The 21,381-nt window shown below is 42.9% G+C and overlaps 1 protein-coding gene across 10 annotated transcripts in view; it reads left to right on the top strand.

The window, feature by feature from the left end:
* Window positions 1–21,381, top strand: part of adgrb1a (adhesion G protein-coupled receptor B1a) — an 846,604-nt gene that overhangs the window by 667,981 nt on the left and 157,242 nt on the right. For all 10 annotated transcript variants that reach the window (XM_038808775.1, XM_038808774.1, XM_038808778.1 and 7 more), the window contains one exon: window positions 10,002–10,152. In XM_038808775.1, coding sequence (XP_038664703.1) covers window positions 10,002–10,152 — 151 coding nt within the window. The remainder of the gene's footprint in view (window positions 1–10,001; window positions 10,153–21,381) is intronic.

The following is a 21,381-nucleotide window of genomic DNA, read 5'->3' on the forward strand; positions in this document are numbered from 1 at the left end:
GCCGAGGCCCCGGATCTCTGTCGTGTGGAGTTTGCACATTCTCCCTCTGTCTGCGGGGACCTCACCCCCACAACCCAAAGATGTGCAGGATAGGTGGATTGGCCACGCTAAATTGCCCCTTAATTGGAAATAAAAATAATTGGATACTCTAAATTTTTTTTTACATTTAAAAAAGAAAAGCTAGTATTCTCAAAAAGTGCTTTATCAGGACACGAAAACATCTCCGAGCATTTCACACGCAGTGAATTACTTTAGAATGGTGCAATAACTTGTCTTACGTTGGCATAGGTGGAACGCATTTAGCTTGGAGCATGATTTAGCAGCAATCAGGTGAATCATCACTGACCATTTTTTAAATTCACATTGCTTGTGGGAAAAATCCTGTTCTTTAAAGAGTGCCAGAGGGCCTTTCACTTCCACCTAAATCAGCAGAACATGATTTTCATTTGATATCTGCCTCCAAGGACATTGCAATTGGCAATATGGCACTGGAGTGTCAGCCAGTTTATACGCTCCAGTCTTGGATTACATCCCTCTTGCTCCAAGGCAGCTGAGCCCAGCTGACACTTTTACTGCCATTATCCTCATTTTATTATTTTTAAATTTCAACTTGGATGCTGCAGGAATGTATCAAATATACCACTGTAAACATTCAGCATTGGTCAAATTCTGAGAAGGTGGGGACTCTTAACTAAAATATTGGCATTCCAAAACAGGAACACTAGATTTGTAAAATGCTTGACAGGATTGGCCAAAACCAAAAAAGGGAATGAGCAACAAATTAAGACCACCTAGGATGCAAAATCCAAGAATAAAGAGAATTTCCTGTTTTTATTTCAGATTATCAAGAAAAGCATAAATATTTTCTTAGCGAAGTGTTTTCGGTTTGCAATGAGACAAGTATTACAGTAATTATAGGCATAATAACCTAAGTGATATCATGTAATGTAATATGAAACTTCTCCAATGTTGCAATTTTTAAACTTCAATATTAAGTATATAAACCTGAACAGAAGAATCAAATTTTAGACGTTTGGGGCTAAAAACTGGGTTACTCAGTGCCTCTCTCCAGGCAAATGGCCCATTATCACATGATGGCCCCCTGATATATGGCAGTGAAGGATCAGCAATATGTTGAACTTTGTTGCTTTCCTACATCTGTGTCAGCTGCCTGAATTTGATTTCATAATTAAGGTTCTTATTCCTGGAGCATTCTGCCATAATGGTCAGAAACACATCAGAGCTTGTGCAAGAGATGCTCTGACTGATTTATTTTATTTACACAGTGGCCTAACCTTAAAGTGATCACTGAAAGTTGTGGAGGAAACACAGTTAATGATAAGGACCAGAGTGCTATGAAATGATGCAGGAGGTCACATGGCCAACTTGACCGTCCATTGAGGCGCTATGCTTGTTGCCATTGCTTGGACTGCTCCCAAAATGGTGCACAAATTTCCAGGCCTTGATTTCTGCTTATTCTTTCATCCTCTATCTTTATAATTAGAACTAATTTTTGTTCTTAACTAGTGTCCACTCTTGCATTTTTTAAATTCACCTTGGGACTTGAGATTCGCTGGTAAGACCAGCATTTATTGCCCTTGAACAGGTAGTGGTGAGCTACCACTAACTTAGTCACTTCAGCCATTTCAGAGAGAAGTTAAGGGTCAACCACATAATGTGGATCTATGTAGTTACATGAAGGCAGACCAGGTATTGCAGATTACTTCTCTGTATATGTATCAGATTTTTTTTTAACGAGATTCAGTCGTTTCATTAATTAATATGAATAAAACTAACATTTTATTCCAGATTAATTATTTTATTTCTAAGATTTAATTAACAAAATATAAATTCTCCTTGCTGCTGTACTGGGATTTGAACTTCTGGCTCTGGGCTATGAGTCCAGACTACTATATTACTAGTCCAGCAACTTTACCATTATAGAATCCATAAAATCCCCTTGTTGCAGAAGGCGGCTAATCGGCCCATCGAGCCTGCACCAACCCTTTGAAAGAACACCCTCCCTAGATCCACTCTCCTGCCCTATTCCCTCAATAAAGGGGCAATTTTACATGGTCAGTCCACCTAACCTGCGCATCTTTGGACTGTGGGAAGAAACTGGAGCACCGGGAGGAAACCCATGCAGAAATGGGGAGAAGGTGCAAACTCCTCACAGTCACCCAAGGCCGGAATTGAACCTGCGTCTCTGGTGCTGTGAGACAGCAGGTCTAACCACTGTACCACCAATTATGTTACCATCCCCCTCCTCAAGCATCAGTTGTCCGATCTTCTTTTGTGTTTTAAATGCTTTTGAGCTGCTTTCTTTGGCACCTCTGATATCCCTGTCCCCCATGAGAGATAGAATTTGGATTGAAAATGGGCAGCTTCGATGGCCTAAAAACTAGCCCAGGAGGTAATTTTGTCACCTCATTGAATGCTTGAATCTGACCACGATTGTCCGAGTCAAATTGGAATTGCAATCCTCATGAGTAACATTGAATTGGAAGTTGTCTTGTCTACAATGCAGGTAGCCCAGCAAGATTTGGATGAGCTAGCTCATAAGTAGGCTTGTGGGTTATATACACATGACTTGACCATCAAACGTATTCAGGTTACATACAAAAAGTAATTCTACACACCCACTGGCAGAGATGTTCAAGAGGGAGTATAGATTTGTAATCTTCTCTCCATTTGCTCTCAGGAATGAGGTATTGGAGACACAAAAAGTCAATAAGCTGCCATTCCATTTCAAATATTAACTGATTTGCCGTGCATTTCCAGTAAAACACTTTCAATCTTGTTTAAAGAGTGTCTTTCTATTTAACAACTGATTTCATTGCTGAAGACTGCAATCTCCCATTCCATCTTTCAAATTTCTGCCCTATTTTCCCCTCTCAAAGGATGTGAGCGTTGTTTTTAAATTCTGCACTGTGACATTAAGGTTGCTGGTAAGGCCAGAATTTAATGCCCATTCCTATTTGTCACGATCACCTTCTTGAACTACTGTACCCCATGTGATGTCGGCACACATACAGTACTGTTAGGAAGGGAGTTCCATGATTTTAACCCAGCAACAGCTGAGGAATGGGAATATACTTCCAAGGCAGGATGGTCTGTTGTTAGTGGGAAACGTGTAGATGTGGTGTTCCCATGCATATGCTTCCTTAACCGTAGAGGTTGTGGTGTTGGAGGATGCTATCACAGAATTATTACAATGCAGAAGGAGGCCTTTGACCCATCATGTCAACTGAAAGAACTTGAGGGAGTTGCTGCAGTGCTTCTTGAAGATGGTAGAAACTTGTAGATGGTAGACACTGCTGCTACTGTGTATCGGTGGTGTAGGCAGTGAATGATGAAGATAGTGGATGGGATGTCACTGAAGCGGACAGCTTTAACCTTCTAAGAGGAAACTTTTTCTCCTCATTTCTGTCCTGAAAGGGTGGCCTCTAATTTTCAACTCACTCACAAAAGGAAACATCCTTTCAACGTCTACCTTGTCAATACCATTCAGGATCTTATATACTTCAATCACGTCATCCCTCACTCTTCTAAACTCTCGTGAAAACAAATACAGCCTTTCCAACCTATCCTCATAATATAATCTCATTGCAAGTCCTCATCCAGTAAACTTCCTCTGAATCACCTCCGACACATTTACATCCTTCCTTAAATAAGGAGACCAAAACTGTTCACAGTATTTGAGTTGTGATCTCACCAATGCCCTGTATAACTAAAAAACATCCTTACTTTTGGGTTCAATTGCTCTTGTAATAAAGGAAAGCATTCCATTAATAAACTTTATTATTATCACAAATAGGCTTACATTAACACTACAATGAAGTTACTGTGAAAATCCCCTAGTCTCCACATTCCGGCATCTGTTCGGGTACACTGAGGGAGAATTCAGAATGTCCAATTCACCTAACAAGCACGTCTTTCGGGATTTGTGGGAGGAAACCGGAGCACCCAGAGAAAACCCACGCAGACACGGGGACAATGTGCAGACTCCGCACAGACAGTGACCCAAGCGGAAATCGAACCCGGGACTCTGGCGCTGTGAAGCAACAGTGCTAACCACTGTGTCACCATCCGCCTTTTTGATTGCATGCTGCATCTGCACACTAACCTTTTGTGACTCGTATGAGAACACCTAAATTCCGCCTCACCTCCGCATTCTGCAGTGATTCTCCATTTTAGTAATGCTCTGCTTTTTTATTCTTCCTGCCAAAGTGAACTACTTCACATTTTACCACATTATACGCCATCTGCCAATTTCTTGCCCACTCACTCAACCTATCTAAACCTTTCTGCAACCTCTTTATGCACTCTTCACAACATACTTTCCTACCTATCTTTGTGTCACCTGCAAATTTACCTACCATGCCTTTGCTCCCCTCACCTATGCCATTGATATGAATTGTAAAAATTTGAGGACCCGGCACAAATCCCAGTGGGCCTCCACTTATCATATCCTGCCAATCAGACAAAGACTCATTTATACATACTCACATTTCTGCCAACCAGCCAATCTTCAACCCATGATAATATGTTGCCCGATACATCATGAATGTTTACTTTCCACAATAAAGTTTGATGTGACACCTTATCAAATGTCTTCTGGAAATCCAGGTACAGTATACCTACAGGTTTGTCCACAGTGCATGTAACTCCATCAAAGACCTCCAGTAAATTGGTTAAACATGCTTTCCTTTTCCCAAAACCATGCTGACTCTTCCAGATTACTTTTACCTAAGTGCCCAGATATAACTTCCTTCATGACCGATTCCAGCACCTTCCCTACAATAGATATCGAGCTAACTGGCCTATAGTTTTCTATTTTCTGCCTTCTTCAAAGGAGGAGTAACATTTGCTACTTTCCAGTCTGATGGAACCTTTCCAGAACCTTGGGAATTTTAGAAAATTAACACCAACACATCTACTACCTCTTTAGCCAACTCTTTTAAGACCTTAGGATGAAATCCATCAAGAGCCGGAGACTTGTCAGCCCACACTTCCACCAGTTGGTCAGTACTGCTTCCGCATGATTATAATTTCACCAAGTTCCTCTCGCCCCTCCACCTCTCAATTTATAGCTATTACTTGTATTCTCTATGATGAATACAGGAGCAAAATGTCTGTTCCATTTTCTCATTATATACTCTTAGCTCTCCATTCTCGCTCTCCAAAGGACCAACACACTTTTAAAAAAAAATTTTTTTTTTAATAAATTTAGATTACCCAATTATTTTTTCCAATTAAGGTGCAATTTAGCATAGCCAATCCACCTACTCTGCACATTTTTGGGTTGTGGGGGTGAAACCCACGCAGACACGGGGAGAATGTGCAAACTCCACACGGACAGTGACCCAGAGCCGGGAGGACCAACACACACTTAATTTTTTTTTCCTGTTTAAATGTCTAGAGAAACTGTTGATATCTGTTTTTAAGTTCCTAGCTGGCTTCCCCTCATACTCTAATTTCTTTCTCCTGGTTTCTCCTAATTTTGTCCATGTTTGGACCAGGGCTGTAATGAGGTTACGAGCTGAGTGGTTCTGGTCAAACTGTGCATCAGTGGACAGATTATTGCTGAGTAAGTGCTGCTCGCTAGCACTGTAGAATCCCCCTTCATCATTTTGCTGATTATGGGGCAGTAATTGGCCAGATTGGATTTGTCCTGCTTTTTGAGGACTGGACATTTGGGCAATTTTCAGCATTCCCTGGTGATGCCAGTTTTGCTGACTGGTGACCCTCTAGCACCATGACCAAATATCCAGGCTCCTCCATGCATGAGCAAAAATTAGGAATGTTAGCAGATTTGGCTGTCTCATGCAATATCAGCTCACACTTCCTTTCCAGCAGAGGCCAAGTGAAAGAAATAGAAAACAAACGTTCCTATGAATCCCCTTTCACAATCTCAGCATGTCCAAATGTGCTTTTGGTCCAATTAAGTAGTTTTTGAAGTGCAGTCACTGTTTAATATAGGGAAACCTGGTAAGAAATCTGTGCACAGCAGGATCCCACAAATGGCAATTAAATAAGTGACCATTCAAACTCTTTAAGTTGATTGAGCGATAGTTGTTAGAATCAGTCCTCCTCATGTGCTGTAATCAATCGGCCTGTTGACGCCCATGTCAGCATCCACAAGAGCAATTTAGCCAGTCCCGCTCTCCAATCCCTCACCCCTTTCCGTGCAGCCCTATAGATTTATGCCCCTTCAGTTGCTTGTCCATTTCCCTGTATCAAAAACCATGATTGAGTCCGTCTCCACCCATCTCCTAAACGGTGCATTCCAGATTCTAACCACTCAGTGTGGTGGAAGCAGATCCATTCAGGGCTTTCAAAACCACATTGGACAAGCACCAGCAGACAGAACATTACTCTGAGAAAAGCTTGTGGAATGGGGCAAGCTGAGTTCTCTTGCAGAAAGGTGGCTTGTATGGCCTCCCTCCATTCGATAACCATTCTGTGATTCTATGTACTAGCAAGGATTTAGTTATTGTTAAATCGTTGTTGTTGGTGATTTTAAAATAAGGCCAACCTGGTGGATTATGCTGATTGTTATCATGTCCTGATAATCTTGAACCACATTAATTGAGATAACCGAATTGAGGGGACAGAAAAAGCTTTGATTTCCCCAAAAGGATTATGTGAGCAATAGGTCACTGCCGCACCTCTTTGAGGTTTGTGATGCAGTTTTAAATCTGCAAATACCATACCAGAATATTCAGGGTATAGTCAGCAAGCCAAGTCTCTTTTGCTCCCATTTTTCACAATCTCTCTTCCATTCTATGCTCCATGTAAAACATTGATCCAATTGCTTTCTATTGCCCAAAGAATCCAGTTTCCAATGTCGCGAGCACTGAGTGAAGCTAATTGGCTGCCAATTTCACCTTGAGACAGCTGTATTTTTTGTGAATGAATAGTTTTGGCTGTGGTGCAATGCCAACTGGCCAATTTCATCTGCTATTCAGAGTGCCTCATCTGAGCGTAACATTTATTGGCAAATTGGTGTGTTTGTCGGGATTCAGCTGTGTAAGCAGACCCTAACTAAGTCCTTTTGTTTTTAATTTGGTACTGGTAAAGTTACTACTAATGAGTGAAAGTCACGAGTTGAGACAATTAACTGTGCCACAGGACCCTCTGCAATGTTAGCCATTTTTATCTTTCACTTGCTTCATTCACTCACCACCTCTCTCAGCATTAAATCTCTTTCTGATTCCTGTCTTTTACACCAGAATTCATGTTATTATTCTGGATTGTTTTGTCGCTTGTGTTTTCCACAGCAAGAGTGTCTTTTAAACTTTGCGTTTTTAAAGAAACGCATTAACACAACTTTAAAAGATGATGCATATGCTGATGAAAATTGTTTTCCTGCAGGATTATAAACAATTAGTGCATTGTTCTTTTCTGATTTAATAATGGAATAAACGCTGATGCCCATTGTGTTAGGGAGCTCATCGCAGGGGTGCGCCAGAGTTTGGCTGAAATAGGTTCTTCCTTTCAGTTGCACTGGCAAAGATAAAAGTGGTCATGGACAGTCAGTTAATTCCAGCAAAGACTATAAAATTAGTCAAACTTAAATGTCAGGGCAACCAGTCTGATTTCTGGGATGGCAGAACGGACGTATGAGGAATAGACGATTAGGTCGGTTAGGATTGTATTCGTTGAGTTCAAAAGAATGAGGGGGTTCACAGAAACCTATAAAATCTTAACAGGACTAGACAGGGTAGATGCAAAAAGGATGTTCACGATGGTGGGGGTGTCCAGAACCAGGGGTCTGAGGGTACGGGGTAGGCCATTTAGGACAGAGATGAGGAGAGATTTCTTCACCCTGAGAGTGGTTGGCCTGTGGAATTCATTACCACAGGAAGTAGTTGAAGTCAAAGCATTGTATGTTTTCAAGAAGCTGTTATATATAGCAATTGAGGCGAAGGAGATCAAAGGATATGGGAGGGGGAGAAGTGGCTATTGAGTTGGATGATCAGCCATGATCATAATGAATGGCAGAGCAGATTCCAAAGGCCGAATGGCTCCTCTTGCTCCTATTTTCAATGTTTCTTTGTTTCTATGACCAAGTGGAATTTGGGTGGGTAGTTTGACAAGTCACTGATATGAGGAAGCATAGTGTGTTTATTATTTTATTTTCTCAGTTCACCTTTAAAAGGTTTGAAGACGTGCATATGCAAATGACACAAATGTCCAGTGTATGATGATTGATACACCCCAAGGTGTATCTTGACAAAGCTTTGACAAAGAGACATCCAGACTCGAAATGGCCCCCTTGTCTCTCCACAGATGCTGGCAGACCTGCTGTGATTGTCCAGTATTTTCTGTTTTTGTTTAAGTTTTGATTATTTGGATATTGGGTTCATGTGGCTACCCCAAATGTACGATGTACTTATGGGGTGGGGAATCATCCAGTCCTGCCAAAGTCAATTGATTTTGGTCGACCTGCCACATCCCCTGTGGCGGGTTCTGCCACAGTGGGGTCGGTAAGTCCCCAGCCCCAGTGTTTTCATGGTTGCTGTTCTATTAACAAGTGATTGTAATTCACTTTGTTCAGCAACCTGCAGAAAATTATTTTGCTCTGTTTATTCCCTCCCTGATGATCTGGTCGAAATGGGGAACTGATGATGTGGGAAATTTGACGAAACAAATCTGCCTCAGTCCTCTTGAAGGGCAATGCAGCAGGGCCCATCAAGCCACCGTGTAAATTAATTCATTGATGTGATCATTTTTAAAATTAAATCCCAAGATGCTTCATCTAAGAGCAATCTCTTCTCCTGAACCGATGTTTGCAAAGAAAGCAGCCGATAGGAAAAGTCAAGCTGGCCAACCACAATTTAATCCTGTAATTCCCATTTGTAATAAAGGACACTTTTTTATTATCAAGAATATTTAATGGAATTCCTGCATTTCAATGATCCAGTTATCAAATCCAAATTGAATTTGAAATTGGAAAATACTCCAAATGTTTCTGTGGACTTTCATAGCTGCCGCCATTTCAACACCGTGAGTTCCAGCACCTGCTAACTGTAGAGATTGTTGTACACAGTACGCTATTGAAAAGAATCAACTCCTATTATCACACAGCTGCAAAATTACATTGGCCCAAATGCATCTCGTCCTTAGGCACTGGCAGATTTTGCTGCCAAGGAATTAGACTTTTTAAAAAAAAGTATTCAATTCACTACGTGCTGTCAAAGACTTAAACTCTTGTACTGACAAATGTGGGAAATGTTGAAAGATAGTGTGGTTCAAAACAGTAAGTTGCAGATGGGGTCTGTGTGGCAAACCCTTACTTCCTCGCGTGAAGTAAGCTGCTGCAGAATACTTTTGGTTCAATTCTCAGACTTCAGAATATCAACAGCAATTAAATTTTGTATCTGGCATTGATGTACACCAAAATATACATCACCTTTTAGAGTGCATGAGGGCCATTCATAGAAACTTTGTGGTTTTGCATCCTGTACCATTGGTTTGAATGCTGTACTGAATGCTTCAGTGGGAACTAAGCAAGAGAGCAGATCCTTCTGTATGAAGCACTTGAATAGGGACTGTATAATGGTATCTGTTTGTGAGGCTATATTGAAAATTAGCCAGAGGGCTTAGTGGGCCCTGAAGGAAGAGCAGGTCTTTCTGTATGAGGTTCTATGCAGGGACTACACTGATGCAAGATACTCTACATGAAGCAATTTAATGGATGTTTAACTATTAGTAGTTTAATTGTTGATTGTAGTTCAGCGGCGACTAATAGATCCTTCTACAAAAGAGCCGATAGCGGGTCTGAATAATGAGCAGGGAGAGTCTTTAGTGGGGTAAATCTTTTTGTGCTTTGAAATTAAAGAACTATAAATGGAGGAATTGTACAGCAGGATATTTAGCCTCTGAAAGATCAAATCAGGGTTAGCTTTGTAGGTGTTACCAACATTAAATCAATGATTTTATTGTTTTAGTGAAGAAATTGCTAATCAATGTTCCTTAACTTTTTATTTCACCAGGTGATCTGTACCCTTGTGGCAGCGTTTCTGCATTTCTTCTTCCTGTCATCATTTTGCTGGGTGCTGACAGAAGCCTGGCAGTCATACATGGCTGTCACAGGAAGATTACGAAATCGAATCATTCGGAAACGTTTTCTTTGTCTTGGATGGGGTTAGTACTTAGTAATCGTATGTGTCCTATAAGCATGGAAAAATTTGCGTACCTTTATCAGTTTGCAACCCTACTTCTGTTTTGCCATGAGACCATAAGACATAGGAGCAGAATTAGATCACTTGGCCCATCGAGTCTGCTCCGCCATTCAATCATGGCTGATATTTTCTCATCCCCATTCTCCTGCCTTCTCCCCATAACCCTTGATCCCCTTATTAATCAATAACCTATCTATTTCTGTCTTAAAGACATCAGTGAATTGGCCTCCACAGCCTTCTGCAGAAAAGAGTTCCACAGATTCACCACCCTCTGCTGAAGAAATTCCTCCTCATCTCTGTTTTAAAGGATCGTCCCTTTAATCTGAGATGGTGTCCTCTGGTTCTAGTTTTAGCCATGGTCACTTCATCCCTTCCATCATATCCTCCTATTAGGATTGGGCAGTACATTTACTGTGCTCATTTCGACAGGTTCTGTTTAACTTGTGGGGGACCACAATTGAGCATTGTAGCAATGGATCACCTCACAGCTGCTATCACAACAGAAGGTGTCACAGCCTCCCAAGATAACCGGGGATGAGGACAGCCATTTGTCAGATTTTTGTTTAACTTTCTTAATAAATTACCCTACGTTTTGTGATAATTGCAGAGTGATTCCAATGCTTTTGCCTCAGCTGTCAAGTGCATTAGAATTTTTGAATTAAGTGAGTGAGCATGAGACAGTTGATGTTAGCATTTCTGGCTGAGTGCACCTTCCAGGTGTGGGCATTAATTTAACACCAATTTCTACTGTGCAAATCCTTCAGCGCTGAGTCACAATTGACAGTGCTTCAGAGAGGCTGTCAAAAGAGCAAGTTGTAAGTTGACTTGTCTTCCGATCTTCTCCTTCGGGGAAATATCTGGCTGCCAATTGGTCCTTGTCACTGAGGTAAGAATGAGCTATTCCAGTGGAATGGGCTTCACTTAAGCCAATGTCCTGGCCAATCATCTATAAATAGTACTGTGGACAGGCTTTAACCTAACAAAGGTGGAGGCATAAGGGGGGAGGTCTGAGTAAAGGGAGATTGAGGAATCCAAAGAGGAAAGAGTTGAGTCATTGGAGTAGTACAGCAATGTGGATAAAGGCGAGCAGAGTGGGACAGGCAGGGATAGGGTTTAACCAATATTGTACATCAAATAAGGTCTTTGCAAGGAATAGAAGTTTAAAAAATGAAATTAAAAGGTGCTTTATCTGAATGCATGAAGCAATTGCTTTAAGATAGATGAACCAGTGGCATAAATAAAGGTAAATGATTTGATCTAATTGCCATTACAGAAATATGGTGACAAGGTAATTAAGGGGCAAAAATATATATTGCAGGATGCACAATATTTCGGAAAGACAAACAGAATGGCAAAGGTGGAATGGTAGCTCTGATAGTAAAAGACGGCATAAGCACATTAGTAAGAAATATCAAGAAGTAGAATCAGTGTGGGTGGAGATTAGGAAAGCAAGAGTCAGAAAATACTGATGGGAGCAGTTTATAGACCCCCTAACAGTATTTATAGCATTGGACAGAGCATTAGACAAATTATTGAACTTTGTAATGAAGACAATGTAATTATTGTGGGGAACTTTAATCTTCATATTGACTGGACTAGACTGGAACAGTCAAATTGGTACGAATGATCTTGAAGATGAGTTTGTAGATGTTTTTGCAACAGTTTCTTGCAGCAATCTGTATAGAAACTGATTTGGATGAAATTGTCTTAGATCTAGTTTTGTGTAACAAAGCAGGGTTAATTAGTAATGGCTGAATAAAAATATCTATTGGAAATAATGATCATAATACTACTGAATTCCATGTTACATTTAAAAGTAACGTACTCCAGGCGCAATGCGAATCTTGAACATGATCAAAGCTAGTTACATTGGTAGAAGGCAGAACTGACTCAGGTTAATTGGGTCATTGGCTAAAAGATATGGTGGTAAATGAGCAGTAGGTGACATTTAAAGAAACAATTTAAAATGATCAACAACACTGTCCATTGAACACAAAAATTCAGCAAGAAAGACCCGTTCATAGCTCACTCGGGAAGTTAAAGATAGTATTAGATTGGAAGAAGAGGGCTTTCAATCTTGCACAAAAGAAATCAAGTCTGAGGATTGGGAGCCTTTTAGGAACCGGCAAAGGCCACCCAAAAAATGATAAAAAGAGACTAAATAGAATATGAGAGTAATGTAGCCAAAAAGAGCTTTTATAAATGTCTCAAAAGGAAAAGAGTAGTGAAAGTAAATGTTTGTCCCTTGGAAGCCAAAGAAGTAGAAATTATATTTGGGGAAATGGTGGAGGCATTGAACAAATATTTTGTGTCATCTTCACAGTAGAAGATGCCAGATTCATACCAGAAATTGACAGTAAGAGCTAAAAAGGGTGAAGAAAATGAGGAAATTAATATCAGCAGAGAAAAAGAATTGGAGAAAACTAAGGGACTAAAATTTGACACAGCCCTGGGACCTGATGGCCTGCACTTTAGGGTTCTAAAACAAGGGGCTACAGTGATAGTGGATGCGCGAGCTATGATTTTTCAAAATGCCTTAGGTTTGAGAACAGTTCCACCAGACTGGAAGTTGGCAAATGTTACACCACTTTTCAAGAATGGAGAGAGTGAAATAGTGGCCAATTCAGGCCAGTTCCTCTAACATCAGTCATTGGAAAAATACTGCAATCTATTATCAAGAAAATCTTAACAGTGCACTTAGCAACACATTATATGATTAGAATAAGTCAACATTAAAGGGAAATCCTATTTGACAATTTTTTTTGAGTATTATGAAGATGTAAGTAACAAGGTAGATAAAGGGGAGCCAGTAGCTATAGTTTACCTGAATTTCTAAAAAGCTTTCGATAAGGTGCCACACAAACAGTTCATAAGCAAGATGAGGGAGTTGGAGGTAATATAATAATCTTTATTATTGTCACAAGTAGGCTTACATTAACACTGCATTAAATTTACTATGAAAATCCCCTAGTCACCACACTCCGGCACCTGTTCGGGTAGACCAAGGGAGAATTAAAAATGTCCAAATTACCTAACACCACGGCCGCGATTCTCCGCAACCACGATGGGTGGGAGAATAGTGGGAGGTCCGCTCCCGCACCTCCCGCTATTCTCCCAACACCCCCCCAAAATGGAGTGTCCGGTTTTCCGACACGCCGCTCGGAGAAACCGGATTCTCCGACCCGGATGGGCTGAGAGGCCTGCCTTTCCAGACCTGTTCACGACGGCGGCAACCACACCTGGTCGCTGCCGTCGTGAACATGGCGCGCCAGGTAAGTGTGGGGCCTAGGGGGGGCGGATCGGGGATCGAGCACCACGACCGTGCTCGGGAGGGGATTGGCACGCGATCGGTGCCCACCGATCATCGGGCCGGTGTCTCAAGGGGACGCACTCTTTCCCCTCCGCCGCCCCGCAAGATCAAGCCGCCATGTCTTGCGGGATGGCTGAGGGGAAAGACGGCAACCGCGCATGCGCGGGTTTGAGCTGTCCAACCCGCGCATGCGCAGCTGATGTCATTAGGCTCCGCCGCGGCGTCATTCTTGGCGTGCCGGGCCTTGAAGCCAGGGACAAGGCCCGGCCGCCGAGTTTCCCGGTACGGCCCGCCTATCCCCCCTGGGTAGGGGAGAATAGGGGGCCGGGAGAGGCTTCCGATGCCGTCGTGAACCTCTCCAGGTTTCACGACGGCGTCGGGCCTTGCAGAGAATTCCGCACCACATCTTTCGGGACTTGTGGGAGGAAACCGGAGCACCTGGAGGAAACCCACGCAGACATGGGGAGAATGTGTGGACTCCACACAGGCAGTGACTGAAGCCGAGAATCGAACCTGGGATCCCAGTGCTGTGAGGCGACAGTTTTAACCACTGTGCTACCATGTCACCCATATACATTAACATGGATAGAGGACTGGTGAATGGACAGGAAGCAGAGAGTGGGCATAAAGGCAGCATTTTCAAGTTGGCAGGCAGTGAATAGTGGAGTGCCACAAGGATCAGTGCTGGGCCCTCAGCTATTTACAATCTATATTAATGACTAAGCTGACGAGAGTAATGCATCGAAGTTTGCTAATGCTACAATGCAAGGTGGAAAGGTAAGCAGTGGAGAGGATACAGAGAGGCTGCAAAGGGATATAGACAGGTTAAATGAATGGGCAATGAGATGACATATAGGGTCTTACATCGGAAAATGTCACTCACTTTGGTTGTAAATATAGAAGAGTGGAATATTTTTTAAACCGTGAGAAACTTGTAAGTGTTGATGTTCCAAAAGACTTGAATGTGTTTGTACAGCAATGGTGGCATAGTGGTTAGCACTGCTGTCTCACAGCTCCAGGGACCCGGGTTCAATGCCGACCTTTGGTGACTGTCTGTATGTAGTTTGCAGTTTCTCCCTCTGTGTGGGTTTCCTCCCCCAGTCCAAAGATTTGTAGATAAAAGCAAATTACTGCGGATGCTGGAATCTGAAACCAAAAGAAAAAATGCTGGAAAATCTCAGAAGGTCTGGCAGCATCTGTAGGGAGAGAAAAGAGCTACCATTTTGAGTCCAGATGACCCTTTGTCAAAACTAAAAGACATAGGGCGGTATTCTCCGCTAAGGCCAAAAATCACATAGGCCGTCGTGAACTCGGCCATGGTTCACGATGGCCTCGTGGCCCGCTCCCCGCACCTAATTCACCCCCACCCGGGGGACTAGGAGTAGCCCCCCGTCGTTCCCGGCCGCGACCTCGGCCGCCAGAAATGACGTGCGAACGGCGCTTTTCATGTCATCCACGCATGCGCGGGTTGCCGGTTCCAACCCGCCACCGCTGCCCGGTAAGACGTGGTGGCTTGATCTTGCCGGGCGGCGGAGGGGAAAGTGTGCGTCCGTTTTGGACGCTGGCCTGATGATCGGTGGGCACCGATCGCGGACCTATCCCCTCCGGAGCACAGTCGCGGTGCTCCCGTCCAAATCTGGCCCCTAAATGCCCCAAACGGGCATCTGGCGCCCGTTTCACGAATGCAGCGACCAGGTGTGGTTGCTGCCGTGATGAAACGGACGTGAAGGGCCGGCCGCTCGGCCCATCATGCTCGGAGAATCGCCGTTCGCCGTGAAAAACGGCGAGCGCCGATTTTTCCGAGAGGGGGAGGGGAATCGCTTGGGCGCCAGGGGGGCGTAAAAAATGTCAGGGGGCCCTCCCGCGATTCTCCCAGGCCGCGTGGGGAGCGGAGAATTCCACCCATAGAAAGTGGGAGATATTTATACTGTGGGGTGATGGAATGAAAGAGAGTCATAGCCACAGAAACCAAGGGAAAAGAGTGCTAATGACTGTCCTCAGAGAGAATAAAAGGTGTCAAAGGCCAAACAGCAGATAAACTAAAATCAGAGGGTAAGCTGTGACAGATGAAAGGGGGAGGGGGGAAACAAAGGGGAGAAAAGGTAAGGAGAGGGGGGATAAGATAGCGGGGGGGAATATATATATATAAAGAGAGATGAGGAAGAAATAAAACATAAAAGACAGTTAAAATGAAATGGAATGAAAACAGAGGTCGAGGTGGGGTAGAGCTAATTATCTGAAGTTGTCGAATTCTATTTTGAGACCGGAAGGCTGTAGCGTGCCAACCCGGAAGATGAGAGGCTGTTCCTCCAGTTTGCGTTGAGCTTCCTTGGAACATTGCAGAAGGCCAAGGACAGACATGTGGGCATGGGAGCAGGGTTTTGTGTTAAAATGGCAAGCAATGGGAAGGTCAGGGTCCTGAATGCACACAGACCAGAGGTGCTCAGCAAAGCGATCACCCAGCCTGCGTTTGGTCTTTCCAATATAGAAGAGACCACATTGAAAGATATGTAAATTCGGTAGATTGGCCATGTTAAATTGTCCCTTCGTGTCAAAAGCTGTTTAGGTGAGGTTAAGAGGTTGAAATGAAAAATGAAAATCGCTTATTGTCACGAGTAGGCTTCAATGAAGTTCCTGTGAAAAGACCCTAGTCGCCACATTCCGGCGCCTGTCCGGGGAGGCTGGTACGGGAATCGAACCGTGCTGCTGGCCTGCTTGGTCTGCTTTAAAAGCCAGCGATTTAGCTGAGTGAGCTAAACCAGCCCCAGGTTATTGGGACAGGGTGGGAGAGTTTGCTTGTGTGAAGTTCTCTTTCAGATAGTCGATGCAGACTCGATAGGCCGAATGGCCACCTGCATTGTAGGGATTCTATGAGCACAGAAAATTAGCATGCAAATATGGCAAGCAATTAGAAAGGGGAATGGCATGTTGACCTTTATTGCAAGAGGTTTGAAGTAATAGAATAAAGAAGTCCTGATACAATTATACAAAGATTTGATGAAGCACTGTACATTTCTGTTCTCCACATTTAATAAGAGATAAACATGCATTGGAGGAGTTACAGTGAACGTTCACTCAATTGGTTCCTGGGATTAAGGAATTGTCCTGTGATGAGATGTCGAGTAAATTGGGTCCATATTATCTGCAGTTTAGAGGCATGAGAGGCAATCTCATTGAAAACAACAAGATTCTGAAGAGGCTGGATAGGGTGGATGCTGAGAGATTATTTCCCTTGGTTGGGGAATTTCGAACACGGGGTCCCAGCCTCAGGATAATGGACTGATCATTTAGGACTGAGATGAGAAGAAATTACTTAACTCAAAGGGTTGTGAATTTTTGGGATTCTCTACCCCAGAGTGTTCTGGATGCTCCACCTTTAAGGCTGGGATAGACATGATTTTCGGTCTCTCAGGGAATCCATGATTATGGGGAATGGGATGAAAAGTGGGGTTGAATCCCAAGATTAACCATGATTGTATCGAATTGCGGAAGAGGTGCAATGGGCCATGTGGTCCACTTCCACTCCTATTTCTTGTGTTCTTGATATTTATGTTTTATCAGAAATTGTTTTTATTTTTGTTGCATCTGAGTTTTGTATCAAACTACTAGTTGAGTACCTGTACTACAACATCAAAAGGAGGATATTAATGGTATGAATAATACCATGTCTGGCAATTATTGAAGAAACACTATCATAGGAATGTTACTTTCATTATAAAATTCTAACTGGAGGAGAAGGCTCCACAAATATCCCCATTCTCAATGGTGATGAGGGGAACCCAGCACATTAGTGCACAAGATGAGGTGAAAGCATTTGCAATAACCTTCTGCCAGAAGTGTCGAGTGGATGATCCACCTTGGTCCTCCACTGAGGGTCTCAGCATCACAGATTTCAGTCTTCAGCCTACTCAACCACTCCACGTGATATCAAGAAATTGCTGAAGGCACTGGACACTGCAATGATTATGGCCCCTGAAAACATTTCGGCAATAGTACAGAAGGCTCCAGAATTTGCTGTGCCCCGAATCCAGCTGTTCCAGTACACCTATTCCAGTACACCTACAATACTGGCATCTACACGGCAATGTGGATTGCACAGGTACAATCTGTCCACAAAAAGCAGAATAAATCCAACACGGCCAATTGCCAAACCGTCGGTCTACTCCAGGTTATCAGCTAAGTAATGGAAAGGGATATCACAGTGCTTTCATGCAGCACTTACTCAGAAATTGCCTACTCACTGATGCTCCATTTGGGTTCTGCCAGGCTCACTCAACTCCTGACTCCTGACCTCATTACAGCCTCAGTCCAAACATGGGCAAAAGAGCTGAACTCATAAGATGAGGTGGTAATGACTGCATTTGACTGAGTGTGGCATCAAGGAACCTTAACAAAACTGGAGTTAGTGGAAATTGGGGGAAAACTGCCACTGGTTGGTGTCATGCCTAGCACAACGGAAGATGGTTGCAGTTGTTGGAGGTCAATTATCTCAGTCCAAGGAAATTACAGCTGAAATTCCTCATCGTCATGTCCCAGGTCCAACCATCTTCAGCCATTTCATGAATGACCTTCTTTCCATCATAAGGTGGGGATGTTTGCTAATGATTACACCATGTTCAGCACCATTTGCGGCTCCTTAGTTTCTGAAGTAGTCCATGCTTGTATGCACTAAGACCTGGATAACATTCAGACCCGGGGTAATAAGTGGTAAGCAACATTCGTGCAAAAAAATTGCCAGGCAATGACCAGCTCCAACAAAATTGAATCTAACCATCTCCCCTTGATTGCTAAACCCGCTGTCAATGTCCTGGAGGATTTATTGACCAGAAACTGAATGGGATGAGCCATATAAGTATTGTGGCTGCAAGAGCAGGTCAGGGACCAGGAATCCTGCTGCGAGTAACTCACCTCTTGACTCCCTAAAGCTGTCCACCATATACAAGGCACAAGGCAGGAGTGTGATGAAATACTCAACATCAAGGACAAGCCAACACATTTGATTGGCACCTCACATGCCACCTCCAACACCCACTCGCTCCACCACTGACACACAGTGGCAGCAATGTGTACCATCTACAAGATCTACATCTACAAATCTACAAATTTTCACTGAGGCCAGGTCGGGGCTACCTGCCTGCAAGCGGCCTAATTAAATTCCTTTTCAGCCTTATTTTCAAGGCATTGGGAAACAGCTCAGCTGCCTTGATGCTGTCTCCCAGCAGAATGCTTGGCATGGGCAGCTCTCTAAGCAAGCCTCAAGACTCTCCTTACCAGCTTGGTTTCAGTTGCAGCCCTGTGATGTTCACTAGTTTCCGAACCACCCCCCACCCACACCATTCGTTCACCCCCTCCCCCTCTCCAATGCAATGGTGGCCTATTTTTATTTTTAATGTTAAACTGTTGGAGAGACATCACCTCGACCTTGAGCATGCTCTCTTTTCCTCGTCTGAGAAGGCATTCTGCTTTTCCGCTGGTGGACCTCCAAATTGAACAGTCAATCTGCTTCTGACTGCTAGTTGGCTAATTCGGCAAAAAGCACTGCTAGCTGACTGCTTCTCATGTGTGACTGACCTCCTATTTGTGCTTTGCAGCGAAGTCCTGAAGCTTACGGCAAAACTCCTGCCTAAAGAATTAAATCAGTTTTACGTTGAGTGTTTAGCTTTTCGACTCTCTCTGAGTCTTGAACTTAGCTGTGAAATAACCTGCATTCCAAATAGTCATGTTTGAAACACAATAAAATAAGTGCCCTTTCCTTAAGGGTACAAAAAAAGGATTGCTCCTCGACTGTAGCAAGGAGCAAAAAATGAGAAAGGAAAAGGGAAGAGAATTGCTGAAGTGATTTTTGGTGCCTTGGAAGATGAAACCAAAGAGTTAATAGTGGGGAACACGGAAATGGCAACGATGCTAAATCGATATTTTGCCTCAATTTTCAAGGTGGGGGACATTACTACCATTCCTATAGGAACCAGCAATTCAGAAGGAATAGAAAGGGAGGAACAGCAACATCAATAGGGAAAAGGTACTCTACAAACTATTGGGATTGAGGGCAGACATGTCCCCAGGGCTCGATGGCCTACATCCTAGGGTGTTAAAGGAAGTAGCAGCCGAGGTTGTGGCTCCACTGGTTATAATATTCCAAAATTCCCTGGATATGGGAAAGGTTCCAGTTGATGGAAAATGCTAATGTAACGCCCTTTTTCAAAAAGGGAGGGATGCAGAATGTGGGAAATGACAGACAATTAGTTTAACATATATTGTTGGGAAATGGTTGGAATCAGTTATCAAGAAAGTAATATAAAGACATTTGGAAAGTCAAAACGCTATCTATCAGTGTCAGCATAGTTTTATGAAGTGCAAATCATGGATGACTAATTTTCTAGAGTTCTTTGAAGATGTAACAAACAAAGTGGATAATGGTGATCCTGTAGATGCAGTATATCTGGTCTTCCAGAAGGTATTTGATAAGATGCCGCTCAGAAGGCTAATTTACAAGATTAGATCACATGGGATTAGGGGTAATTTATTAATTTGGATAGAAGACTGGATGACAGACAGAAGACGGAGAGTAGGGATAAATGGGTCTTTTTCTGGATGGCAAGTAGCTAGTGGGGTGCCACAGTGTTCAGTCCTTGGGCCCCAGCTATTTACAATTTCTACAAATGAATTGTATACAGGGAGGGAAGGTTCCTTGATCAAATTTGCAGACAAAATGAGAAAATAAGAAACTGACAAATGGATATAGATCGTTTAGGAAAATGTGGCAGATAGAGTTGATCAGGGATAGGTGTGAGGTCATGAATTTTGGTCGCAAAAATGGGAAGGCAACTTATTATCTAAATGGGGAGAGACAATGGGATGCTCCATTGCAGAGGGATCTGGGTATCCTTGTGCATGAGTCATCGGAAACTAGCATATAGTACAGCAGAAATAAAGAAAGTTAATGGAATGTTGGTATTTCTAGCGAAAGGAAGAGAGTATAAAGGTAAGGAAGTGTCATTGCAACTATATAAGGCATTGGTGAGACAACACCTGGAGTTTTGTGCACAATTTTGTCCCCTTATTTGAGGAAAGATGTAGTGGCATTGGAGGCAATTCAGAGGAGGTTCATTAGGTTGATCCCAGAGATAAGGGGTTTGTCGTATGAGGAGAGATCGAACAGTTTAGGTCTATACTCTCTAGAGTTTCGAAGAATCGGGGGAGATCAAATGGAGGTATACACGATGAAAAAAGGTATAGCTAAAGTAGAGATGGAGTGGTGCTTCCTTTTTTGGGGCATTGTTTTAGAATAAGAGGTTGCAAATTTAAAACAGAGTTGAGGAAAAACTGCTTCTCTCAAAGGGTTGTGTATCTGTGGAATTCGCTACCCCAGAGTGCGATCAGTGGGACAGTGAGTAAATTTAAGGAGGAGTTAGACAGATTTTCAATTGGTAATGGGTTGTAGGGTTATGGAAAACGGGCAGGACAGTGGAGTTAAGGCCATAATCGAATAGCGGAGCAGACTCACTGGGCCAAATGCCCTAATTCTGCTCCTATATCTTACGAGCTTATGACATGAAAATGGTGCTAGTTTAACGACAGAGCAATATCTCATTGCACTTCTATTATGTGTTCCATGTACTTCAGTTTTTCTCAAAACGTGATCAATTACTCCACGTTATTACATCATCATTTTAGATTCCATCAAAACCAGTTTGTAAATGAATTTTAAAATGACACAGATGCAGTTTTGTTTCATTGGTGGCAATGCCAGCATTTTGTTTCAGATGTTTAAAATGCATGACTGGCAATTAAATTATATACAGTGATTATTATGCAACCTCTGTCCACCTTTTCCCAGATTCACATAAATAGTTCTGATGTAGAGAGCTGTAGATGCAGATA

This window comes from Scyliorhinus canicula, chromosome 10 (assembly GCF_902713615.1).
Source record: "Scyliorhinus canicula chromosome 10, sScyCan1.1, whole genome shotgun sequence".
NCBI classification, from domain to species: domain Eukaryota; kingdom Metazoa; phylum Chordata; class Chondrichthyes; order Carcharhiniformes; family Scyliorhinidae; genus Scyliorhinus; species Scyliorhinus canicula.